Source organism: Oncorhynchus nerka, linkage group LG14, assembly GCF_034236695.1.
Source record: "Oncorhynchus nerka isolate Pitt River linkage group LG14, Oner_Uvic_2.0, whole genome shotgun sequence".
In the NCBI taxonomy this organism is placed as follows: Eukaryota; Metazoa; Chordata; class Actinopteri; order Salmoniformes; family Salmonidae; genus Oncorhynchus; species Oncorhynchus nerka.
This window is the reverse complement of record NC_088409.1, coordinates 16,762,286-16,775,791: the sequence shown is the minus strand read 5'-3', so window position 1 is coordinate 16,775,791 and position 13,506 is coordinate 16,762,286. Positions and strand designations below refer to the sequence as shown.

At 47.4% G+C, this 13,506-nt stretch overlaps 1 protein-coding gene across 1 annotated transcript in view; it reads right to left on the bottom strand.

The window, feature by feature from the left end:
* ptk2ab (protein tyrosine kinase 2ab) overlaps nucleotides 1–13,506 on the bottom strand; it is a 142,654-nt gene that overhangs the window by 108,927 nt on the left and 20,221 nt on the right. The window contains exon 3 of the mRNA XM_065027571.1: nucleotides 12,386–12,552. Within this exon, the coding sequence (XP_064883643.1) occupies nucleotides 12,386–12,552 (167 nt within the window). The remainder of the gene's footprint in view (nucleotides 1–12,385; nucleotides 12,553–13,506) is intronic.

Here is a 13,506-nt window from a genome sequence, read left to right as displayed (position 1 = left end):
CCCCTGAGCTAACTTCAGCAGAGAACCACTAACAACAGCACACAGTCACTGAGTATCCCCTGAGCTAACTCAGCAGATCCCCTGAGAACCACTAACAACAGCACACAGTCACTGAGTATCCCCTGAGCTAACTTCAGCAGAGAACCACTAACAACAGCACACAGTCACTGAGTATCCCCTGAGCTAACTTCAGCAGAGAACCACTAACAACAGCACACAGTCACTGAGTATCCCCTGAGCTAACTTCAGCAGAGAACCACTAACAACACACAGTCACTGAGTATCCCCTGAGCTAACTTCAGCAGAGAACCAGAGTCACCACTAACAACAGCACACAGTCACTGAGAGAACCACTATCAGCTAACTTCAGCAGAGAACCACTAACAACAGCACACAGTCACTGAGTATCAGAGAACCCTGAGCTAACTTCAGCAGAGAACCACTAACAACAGCACACAGTCACTGAGTATCCCCTGAGCTAACTTCAGCAGAGAACCACTAACAACAGCACACAGTCACTGAGTATCCCCTGAGCTAACTTCAGCAGAGAACCACTAACAACAGCACACAGTCACTGAGTATCCCCTGAGCTAACTTCAGCAGAGAACCACTAACAACACACAGTCACTGAGTATCCCCTGAGCTAACTTCAGCAGAGAACCACTAACAACAGCACAGTCACTGAGTATCCCCTGAGCTAACTTCAGCAGAGCACCACTAACAACAACACACAGTCATTGAGTATCCCCTGAGCTAACTTCAGCAGAGAACAACTAACAACAGCACACAGTCACTGAGTATCCCCTGAGCTAACTTCAGCAGATAACCACTAACAACAGCACACAGTCACTGAGTATCCCCTGAGCTAACTTCAGCAGAGAACCACTAACAACAGCACACAGTCACTGAGTATCCCCTGAGCTAACTTCAGCAGAGAACCACTAACAACAGCACACAGTCACTGAGTATCCCCTGAGCTAACTTCAGCAGAGAACCACTAACAAGCACACAGTCACTGAGTATCCCCTGAGCTAACTTCAGCAGAGAACCACTAACAACACACAGTCACTGAGTATCCCCTGAGCTAACTTCAGCAGAGAACCACTAACAACAGCACACAGTCACTGAGTATCCCCTGAGCTAACTTCAGCAGAGAACCACTAACAACAGCACACAGTCACTGAGTATCCCCTGAGCTAACTTCAGCAGAGAACCACTAACAACAGCACACAGTCACTGAGTATCCCCTGAGCTAACTTCAGCAGAGAACCACTAACAACAGCACACAGTCACTGAGTATCCCCTGAGCTAACTTCAGCAGAGAACCACTAACAACAGCACACAGTCACTGAGTATCCCCTGAGCTAACTTCAGCAGAGAACCACTAACAACACACACAGTCACTGAGTATCCCCTGAGCTAACTTCAGCAGAGAACCACTAACAACAGAACCACTAACAACAACACACAGTCACTGAGTATCCCCTGAGCTAACTTCAGCAGAGAACCACTAACAACAGCACACAGTCACTGAGTATCCCCTGAGCTAACTTCAGCAGAGAACCACTAACAACAGCACACAGTCACTGAGTATCCCCTGAGCTAACTTCAGCAGAGAACCACTAACAACAGCACACAGTCACTGAGTATCCCCTGAGCTAACTTCAGCAGAGAACCACTAACAACAGCACACAGTCACTGAGTATCCCCTGAGCTAACTTCAGCAGAGAACCACTAACAACAGCACACAGTCACTGAGTATCCCTGAGCTAACTTCAGCAGAGAACCACAGTAACAACAGCACACAGTCACTGAGTATCCCCTGAGCTAACTTCAGCAGAGAACCACTAACAACAACACACAGTCACTGAGTATCCCCTGAGCTAACTTCAGCAGAGAACCACTAACAACAGCACACAGTCACTGAGTATCCCCTGAGCTAACTTCAGCAGAGAACCACTAACAACACACACAGTCACTGAGTATCCCCTGAGCTAACTTCAGCAGAGAACCACTAACAACAGCACACAGTCACTGAGTATCCCCTGAGCTAACTTCAGCAGAGAACCACTAACAACAGCACACAGTCACTGAGTATCCCCTGAGCTTCAGCAGAGAACCACTAACAACAGCACACAGTCAGAGAACCACTCAGCAGAGAACCACAACAGCACACAGTCACTGAGTATCCCCTGAGCTAACTTCAGCAGAGAACCACTAACAACAGCACACAGTCACTGAGTATCCCCTGAGCTAACTTCAGCAGAGAACCACTAACAACACACAGTCACTGAGTATCCCCTGAGCTAACTTCAGCAGAGAACCACTAACAACAGCACACAGTCACTGAGTATCCCCTGAGCTAACTTCAGCAGAGAACCACTAACAACAGCACACAGTCACTGAGTATCCCCTGAGCTAACTTCAGCAGAGAACCACTAACAACAGCACACAGTCACTGAGTATCCCCTGAGCTAACTTCAGCAGAGAACCACTAACAACAGCACACAGTCACTGAGTATCCCCTGAGCTAACTTCAGCAGAGAACCACTAACAACAGCACACAGTCACTGAGTATCCCCTGAGCTAACTTCAGCAGAGAACCACTAACAACAGCACACAGTCACTGAGTATCCCCTGAGCTAACTTCAGCAGAGAACCACTAACAACAGCACACAGTCACTGAGTATCCCCTGAGCTAACTTCAGCAGAGAACCACTAACAACAGCACACAGTCACTGAGTATCCCCTGAGCTAACTTCAGCAGAGAACCACTAACAACAGCACACAGTCACTGAGTATCCCCTGAGCTAACTTCAGCAGAGAACCACTAACAACAGCACACAGTCACTGAGTATCCCCTGAGCTAACTTCAGCAGAGAACCACTAACAACAGCACACAGTCACTGAGTATCCCCTGAGCTAACTTCAGCAGAGAACCACTAACAACAGCACACAGTCACTGAGTATCCCCTGAGCTAACTTCAGCAGAGAACCACTAACAACAGCACACAGTCACTGAGTATCCCCTGAGCTAACTTCAGCAGAGAACCACTAACAACAGCACACAGTCACTGAGTATCCCCTGAGCTAACTTCAGCAGAGAACCACTAACAACACACAGTCACTGAGTATCCCCTGAGCTAACTTCAGCAGAGAACCACTAACAACAGCACACAGTCACTGAGTATCCCCTGAGCTAACTTCAGCAGAGAACCACTAACAACAGCACACAGTCACTGAGTATCCCCTGAGCTAACTTCAGCAGAGAACCACTAACAACAGCACACAGTCACTGAGTATCCCCTGAGCTAACTTCAGCAGAGAACCACTAACAACAGCACACAGTCACTGAGTATCCCCTGAGCTAACTTCAGCAGAGAACCACTGAGTATCCCCTGAGCTAACTTCAGCAGAGAACCACTAACAACAGCACACAGTCACTGAGTATCCCCTGAGCTAACTTCAGCAGAGAACCACTAACAACAGCACACAGTCACTGAGTATCCCCTGAGCTAACTTCAGCAGAGAACCACTAACAACAGTCACACAGTCACTGAGTATCCCCTGAGCTAACTTCAGCAGAGAACCACTAACAACAGCACACAGTCACTGAGTATCCCCTGAGCTAACTTCAGCAGAGAACCACTAACAACAGCACACAGTCACTGAGTATCCCCTGAGCTAACTTCAGCAGAGAACCACTAACAACAGCACACAGTCACTGAGTATCCCCTGAGCTAACTTCAGCAGAGAACCACTAACAACAGCACACAGTCACTGAGTATCCCCTGAGCTAACTTCAGCAGAGAACCACTAACAACAGCACACAGTCACTGAGTATCCCCTGAGCTAACTTCAGCAGAGAACCACTAACAACAGCACACAGTCACAGTCACTGAGTATCCCTGAGCTAACTTCAGCAGAGAACCACTAACAACAGTCACACAGTCACACACAGTCACTGAGTATCCCCTGAGCTAACTTCAGCAGAGAACCACTAACAACAGCACACAGTCACTGAGTATCCCCTGAGCTAACTTCAGCAGAGAACCACTAACAACAGCACACAGTCACTGAGTATCCCCTGAGCTAACTTCAGCAGAGAACCACTAACAACAGCACACAGTCACTGAGTATCCCCTGAGCTAACTTCAGCAGAGAACCACTAACAACAGCACACAGTCACTGAGTATCCCCTGAGCTAACTTCAGCAGAGAACCACTAACAACAGTCACACAGTCACTGAGTATCCCCTGAGCTAACTTCAGCAGAGAACCACTAACAACAGCACACAGTCACTGAGTATCCCCCCTGAGCTAACTTCAGCAGAGAACCACTAACAACAGCACACAGTCACTGAGTATCCCCTGAGCTAACTTCAGCAGAGAACCACTAACAACAGCACACAGTCACTGAGTATCCCCTGAGCTAACTTCAGCAGAGAACCACTAACAACAGCACACAGTCACTGAGTATCCCCTGAGCTAACTTCAGCAGAGAACCACTAACACACACACAGTCACTGAGTATCCCCTGAGCTAACTTCAGCAGAGAACCACTAACAACAGCACACAGTCACTGAGTATCCCCCTGAGCTAACTTCAGCAGAGAACCACTAACACACACACAGTCACTGAGTATCCCCTGAGCTAACTTCAGCAGAGAACCACTAACAACAGTATCCCCTGAGCTAACACAGTCACTGAGTATCCCCTGAGCTAACTTCAGCAGAGAACCACTAACAACAGCACACAGTCACTGAGTATCCCCTGAGCTAACTTCAGCAGAGAACCACTAACAACAGCACACAGTCACTGAGTATCCCCTGAGCTAACTTCAGCAGAGAACCACTAACAACAGCACACAGTCACTGAGTATCCCCTGAGCTAACTTCAGCAGAGAACCACTAACAACAGCACACAGTCACTGAGTATCCCCTGAGCTAACTTCAGCAGAGAAACTTCAGCAGAGAACCACTAACAACAGCACACAGTCACTGAGTATCCCCTGAGCTAACTTCAGCAGAGAACCACTAACAACAGCACACAGTCACTGAGTATCCCCTGAGCTAACTTCAGCAGAGAACCACTAACAACAGCACACAGTCACTGAGTATCCCCTGAGCTAACTTCAGCAGAGAACCACTAACAACACACAGTCACTGAGTATCCCCTGAGCTAACTTCAGCAGAGAACCACTAACAACAGCACACAGTCACTGAGTATCCCCTGAGCTAACTTCAGCAGAGAACCACTAACAGTACAGCACACAGTCACTGAGTATCCCCTGAGCTAACTTCAGCAGAGAACCACTAACAACAGCACACAGTCACTGAGTATCCCCTGAGCTAACTTCAGCAGAGAACCACTAACAACAGCACACAGTCACTGAGTATCCCCTGAGCTAACTTCAGCAGAGAACCACTAACAACAGCACACAGTCACTGAGTATCCCCTGAGCTAACTTCAGCAGAGAACCACTAACAACAGCACACAGTCACCACTAACAACAGAGAACCACTAACAACAGCACACAGTCACTGAGTATCCCCTGAGCTAACTTCAGCAGAGAACCACTAACAACAGCACACAGTCACTGAGTATCCCCTGAGCTAACTTCAGCAGAGAACCACTAACAACAGCACACAGTCACTGAGTATCCCCTGAGCTAACTTCAGCAGAGAACCACTAACAACAGCACACAGTCACTGAGTATCCCCTGAGCTAACTTCAGCAGAGAACCACTAACAACAGCACACAGTCACTGAGTATCCCCTGAGCTAACTTCAGCACACAGAGAACCACTAACTTCAGCAGAGAACCACAACACACAGTCACTGAGTATCCCCTGAGCTAACTTCAGCAGAGAACCACTAACAACACACACAGTCACTGAGTATCCCCTGAGCTAACTTCAGCAGAGAACCACTAACAACAGCACACAGTCACTGAGTATCCCCTGAGCTAACTTCAGCAGAGAACCACTAACAACAGCACACAGTCACTGAGTATCCCCTGAGCTAACTTCAGCAGAGAACCACTAACAACAGCACACAGTCACTGAGTATCCCCTGAGCTAACTTCAGCAGAGAACCACTAACAACAGCACACAGTCACTGAGTATCCCCTGAGCTAACTTCAGCAGAGAACCACTAACAACAGCACACAGTCACTGAGTATCCCCTGAGCTAACTTCAGCAGAGAACCACTAACAACAGCACACAGTCACTGAGTATCCCCTGAGCTAACTTCAGCAGAGAACCACTAACAACAGCACACAGTCACTGAGTATCCCCTGAGCTAACTTCAGCAGAGAACCACTAACAACAGCACACAGTCACTGAGTATCCCCTGAGCTAACTTCAGCAGAGAACCACTAACAACAGCACACAGTCACTGAGTATCCCCTGAGCTAACTTCAGCAGAGAACCACTAACAACAGCACACAGTCACTGAGTATCCCCTGAGCTAACTTCAGCAGAGAACCACTAACAACAGCACACAGTCACTGAGTATCCCCTGAGCTAACTTCAGCAGAGAACCACTAACAACAACACACACACAGTCACTGAGTATCCCCTGAGCTAACTTCAGCAGAGAACCACTAACAACAGCACACAGTCACTGAGTATAACAACCCCTGAGCTAACTTCAGCAGAGAACCACTAACAACAGCACACAGTCACAGTCACTGAGTATCCCCTGAGCTAACTTCAGCAGAGAACCACTAACAACAGCACACAGTCACTGAGTATCCCCTGAGCTAACTTCAGCAGAGAACCACTAACAACAGCACACAGTCACTGAGTATCCCCTGAGCTAACTTCAGCAGAGAACCACTAACAACAGCACACAGTCACTGAGTATCCCCTGAGCTAACTTCAGCAGAGAACCACTAACAACAGCACACAGTCACTGAGTATCCCCTGAGCTAACTTCAGCAGAGAACCACTAACAACAGCACACAGTCACTGAGTATCCCCTGAGCTAACAACACACAGCAGAGAACCACTAACTAACAGCACACAGTCACTGGTAGTATCCCCTGAGCTAACTTCAGCAGAGAACCACTAACAACAGCACACAGTCACTGAGTATCCCCCCTGAGCTAACTTCAGCAGAGAACCACTAACAACACACACAGTCACTGAGTATCCCCTGAGCTAACTTCAGCAGAGAACCACTAACAACAGCACACAGTCACTGAGTATCCCCTGAGCTAACTTCAGCAGAGAACCACTAACAACAGCACACAGTCACTGAGTATCCCCTGAGCTAACTTCAGCAGAGAACCACTAACAACAGCACACAGTCACTGAGTATCCCCTGAGCTAACTTCAGCAGAGAACCACTAACAACAGCACACAGTCACTGAGTATCCCCTGAGCTAACTTCAGCAGAGAACCACTAACAACAGCACACAGTCACTGAGTATCCCCTGAGCTAACTTCAGCAGAGAACCACTAACAACACACAGTCACTGAGTATCCCCTGAGCTAACTTCAGCAGAGAACCACTAACAACAGCACACAGTCACTGAGTATCCCCTGAGCTAACTTCAGCAGAGAACCACTAACAACAGCACACAGTCACTGAGTATCCCCTGAGCTAACTTCAGCAGAGAACCACTAACAACAGCACACAGTCACTGAGTATCCCCTGAGCTAACTTCAGCAGAGAACCACTAACAACACACAGTCACTGAGTATCCCCTGAGCTAACTTCAGCAGAGAACCACTAACAACAGCACACAGTCACTGAGTATCCCCTGAGCTAACTTCAGCAGAGAACCACTAACAACAGCACACAGTCACTGAGTATCCCCTGAGCTAACTTCAGCAGAGAACCACTAACAACAGCACACAGTCACTGAGTATCCCCTGAGCTAACTTCAGCAGAGAACCACTAACAACACACAGTCACTGAGTATCCCCTGAGCTAACTTCAGCAGAGAACCACTAACAACAGCACACAGTCACTGAGTATCCCCTGAGCTAACTTCAGCAGAGAAGAGAACCACTAACAACAGCACACAGTCACTGAGTATCCCCTGAGCTAACTTCAGCAGAGAACCACTAACAACAGCACACAGTCACTGAGTATCCCCTGAGCTAACTTCAGCAGAGAACCACTAACAACACACACAGTCACTGAGTATCCCCTGAGCTAACTTCAGCAGAGAACCACTAACAGCAACTAACACAGTCACTGAGTATCCCCTGAGCTAACTTCAGCAGAGAACCACTAACAACAGCACACAGTCACTGAGTATCCCCTGAGCTAACTTCAGCAGAGAACCACTAACAACACACACAGTCACTGAGTATCCCCTGAGCTAACTTCAGCAGAGAACCACTAACAACAGCACAGTCACAGTCACTGAGTATAACTTCCAGAGAACCTGAGCTAACTTCAGCAGAGAACCACTAACAACACACAGTCACTGAGTATCCCCTGAGCTAACTTCAGCAGAGAACCACTAACAACAGCACACAGTCACTGAGTATCCCCTGAGCTAACTTCAGCAGAGAACCACTAACAACAGCACACAGTCACTAACAACAGCACACAGTCACTGAGTATCCCCTGAGCTAACTTCAGCAGAGAACCACTAACAACAGCACACAGTCACTGAGTATCCCCTGAGCTAACTTCAGCAGAGAACCACTAACAACAGCACAGTCACTGAGTATCCCCTGAGCTAACTTCAGCAGAGAACCACTAACAACAGCACACAGTCACTGAGTATCCCCTGAGCTAACTTCAGCAGAGAACCACTAACAACAGCACACAGTCACTGAGTATCCCCTGAGCTAACTTCAGCAGAGAACCACTAACAACAACACACAGTCACTGAGTATCCCCTGAGCTAACTTCAGCAGAGAACCACTAACAACACACAGTCACTGAGTATCCCCTGAGCTAACTTCAGCAGAGAACCACTAACAACAGCACACAGTCACTGAGTATCCCCTGAGCTAACTTCAGCAGAGAACCACTAACAACAGCACACAGTCACTGAGTATCAGCAGAGAACCCTGAGCTAACTTCAGCAGAGAACCACTAACAACAGCACACAGTCACTGAGTATCCCCTGAGCTAACTTCAGCAGAGAACCACTAACAACAGCACACAGTCACTGAGTATCCCCTGAGCTAACTTCAGCAGAGAACCACTAACAACAGCACACAGTCACTGAGTATCCCCTGAGCTAACTTCAGCAGAGAACCACTAACAACAGCACACAGTCACTGAGTATCCCCTGAGCTAACTGAGTATCCCCAGCAGAGAACCACTAACAACAGCACACAGTCACTGAGTATCCCCTGAGCTAACTTCAGCAGAGAACCACTAACAACAGCACACAGTCACTGAGTATCCCCTGAGCTAACTTCAGCAGAGAACCACTAACAACACACAGTCACTGAGTATCCCCTGAGCTAACTTCAGCAGAGAACCACTAACAACAGCACACAGTCACTGAGTATCCCCTGAGCTAACTTCAGCAGAGAACCACTAACAACAGCACACAGTCACTGAGTATCCCCTGAGCTAACTTCAGCAGAGAACCACTAACAACACACACACAGTCACTGAGAACCACTATCCCCTGAGCTAACTTCAGCAGAGAACCACTAACAACAGCACACAGTCACTGAGTATCCCCCCTGAGCTAGTCACTTCAGCAGAGAACCACTAACAACAGCACACAGTCACTGAGTATCCCCTGAGCTAACTTCAGCAGAGAACCACTAACAACAGCACACAGTCACTGAGTATCCCCTGAGCTAACTTCAGCAGAGAACCACTAACAACAGCACACAGTCACTGAGTATCCCCTGAGCTAACTTCAGCAGAGAACCACTAACAACACACAGTCACTGAGTATCCCCTGAGCTAACTTCAGCAGAGAACCACTAACAACAGCACACAGTCACTGAGTATCCCCTGAGCTAACTTCAGCAGAGAACCACTAACAACACACAGTCACTGAGTATCCCCTGAGCTAACTTCAGCAGAGAACCACTAACAACACACAGTCACTGAGTATCCCCTGAGCTAACTTCAGCAGAGAACCACTAACAACAGCACACAGTCACTGAGTATCCCCTGAGCTAACTTCAGCAGAGAACCACTAACAACACACAGTCACTGAGTATCCCCTGAGCTAACTTCAGCAGAGAACCACTAACAACAGCACACAGTCACTGAGTATCCCCTGAGCTAACTTCAGCAGAGAACCACTAACAACAGCACACAGTCACTGAGTATCCCCTGAGCTAACTTCAGCAGAGAACCACTAACAACACACAGACACTGAGTATCCCCTGAGCTAACTTCAGCAGAGAACCACTAACAACAGCACACAGTCACTGAGTATCCCCTGAGCTAACTTCAGCAGAGAACCACTAACAACAGCACACAGTCACTGAGTATCCCCTGAGCTAACTTCAGCAGAGAACCACTAACAACAGCACAGTCACTGAGTATCCCCTGAGCTAACTTCAGCAGAGAACCACTAACAACACACAGTCACTGAGTATCCCCTGAGCTAACTTCAGCAGAGAACCACTAACAACAGCACACAGTCAATTCATTTCCTCTGTATTATTTAGCTCTATTACTTCTGCACTGATGCCTGACTGAGATGAGGTGGGGACAGACAGAATGAGCTCTGCTGTGGTGGTTGTGGTCTACAGTATAAAGCATTATCTCACTGTGTTCAATGGTAGCTCCTACCGTCCTATGCAAATACAATGCTGCTTAGGAACAGAACAGGTTGTTCCGCGAGGTAGAACGTATTGTATCATTGAGTATTCTTAGAACATTCACAGAACAGTTACGTTCCATCTTGATTTGTGAGCAGCACAGTTGGGATTCATATAGAATTCTGAGAAGGACAGGTGGCCAGGGTTTAAACTGAGTCATGAAACGCCTGCTGTCATGTTTTTGTTCTTTGGGAACATCTATCAAGGCCTGCTACATTATTCAAATGTATTCTTCCAGCTGGACACATTTCAGAATTGAAGAGAGGCATGCGCACATGCACGCAAGCACACACACAAGCACACACACAAGCACACACAGACACAAAGTTATAATAAGGTGAGTGAGAAGCAACCTGCCCAGAGAACAGTAGTGTCTGTTAGAGAGGAAGGCTGGATAAAGTCCCAAAACACGTCCTTTACCTCCCAAACATGTCAACACACTGCCCTGTCTGGCCATGAAGGAAGCAGAGGTGAGGGGGAGTACAGTCTGAAATATCACCCAAATAAAAGCTGTCTAGACTCTGCTATCTCTGATATGGCATTTCTCTCTCCATATCTTCACTCAGTCAGGAGTAGAAGGGAATCTATCAGCATTAGGCTCCAACATCAAACACTGAGATCACATCAACAGATAGTTCAGTCCTCTCTAATTACTCTCCTCCTCAACACTCTCAGTTGACTGTCAGTGAATCATTGTAGTCTAATTTCCCTTCCAATAACAGTGATGAGACAGGAGGAAACATGTATCTCAGCCTATAGAGGCCTAATTACACTGGAACGCCATATGAAGGGTTTTCAGCCTGCTTCTGAGGAACCATGATTTATGCAGGCAGATTGGAAGGAAATTCAAGGCCACTCGGCCCAACTAACAGGATGGCAACAATTGATTTTCGGTTCCGTTGCAACTCTTCCCAATTCCCCCATCAGTGGGTTTACATTTGAAAATACAAGGCACATAAAGTCCTGATTTCATCCCCTTACTACATTGATGAAATAACCAAGCGCCTTGCAATGACATAGACTGCACACATCTCCCTGGTAACAAGGTCACTTCTATCCGTGACATACTTTAGCCCCTTGGCTTTGCCACTGGCCTGAATCCATTAAAACAACCAAATTGGTTCCAATATTTTCTCTTCCAAAAGACAGGCCTAGGAAATCTGCCATTTTAGCTAGTGAGCACTAGTTAGACAGTTTAATCACGGTCAAGCGTTTCAAGTGGCAAGGCTGTAGCCCGGATGTCTTACTCACATAATTGAGTTATGAATGAAGTTATGCAAAGCTCATAAGGTGCTGTACATGTGCTTATAATGCATTATGAGGATGGTATTCATAGGAAGTGTTTGAATATTTATATTAAAGCAGAATTACATGGAGCCAATATGCATAAAGGCGGCAGCGTCAAGGCTTTTAAGGTGACAGAGCAGTGTAGATATGGCTTTATACAGTATTTCAACGTGTCTATGTAGCCTGCTCCCAGATCAGTTTGTGCTGTCTTGCCAAAGCAACAATGACAATAGGAGTTGGTCAAACAGCACACACGGACAGAACTGGGACCAGGGATCAGCAGTGTAAATATAGCTTCATACAGTATGTCTCTGTCCTAGTTCTTACCTCCACTCGTCCTGAGGGTGGAGCAGCTCGTACCTCTCTCTGACGCGGGACACCCCCATGTCGGGGTGCAGCCAGTGGATGTTCCCTGAGCGCAGGTGGCTGAGACGCAGGCCCAGACAGGAAACACACTTCACCTTGTGGATGTCTGCTATCTTCTGGATGATACCCTGTCAGGGGACACACGTGTAGACACACACTTATAAAGAGTCACTCTGAAATTAATTTCAGTCAATGTCAATGGACAGACGTGTAGACAGTATACACACTGAGGTTAGAGGAGGAATCACTCAGAGATGAGATTCAAATCAACAACACGTCAGTCATAATCCCTAAAAGATCAGTATGGCTGTGTTCCAAATGGCACCCTATTCCCTTTGCGGACGAAGAGTTTGATTGACAGTAATTGACAGTAATGAACTGTCCTACAGATTGTAGTTTGTAATTCAGAGGGCAGGAGATATAGATAAATGAATAGTAGTCATAGTGACATATTGGTAGTGTGACAGACAGCAGTGGGGAGGGCCTTCCTTGACCCATCCATCCCTGTAGTCCAGGAGAACCATCTATTCACCCATCCATCCCTGTAGTCCAGGAGAACCATCTATTCACCCATCCATCCCTGTAGTCCAGGAGAACCATCTATTCACCCATCCTTGTAGTCCAGGGGTGACTTGAGGACTCCAGGGGAACCATCTATTCACCCATCCATCACTGTAGTCCAGGAGAACCATCTATTCACCCATCCATCCCTGTAGTCCAGGAGAACCATCTATTCACCCATCCATCCCTGTTGTCCAGGAGAACCATCTATTCACCCATCCATGCCTGTAGTCCAGGAGAACCATCTATTCACCCATCCATCCCTGTAGTCCAGGATAACCATCTATTCACCCATCCATCCCTGTCGTCCAGGAGAACCATCTATTCACCCATCCATCCCTGTCGTCCAGGAGAACCATCTATTCACCCATCCATCCCTGTAGTCCAGGAGAACCATCTATTCACCCATCCATCCCTGTAGTCCAGGAGAACCATCTATTCACCCATCCATGCCTATAGTCCAGGAGAACCATCTATTCACCCATCCATCCCTGTAGTCCAGGAGAACCATCTATTCACCC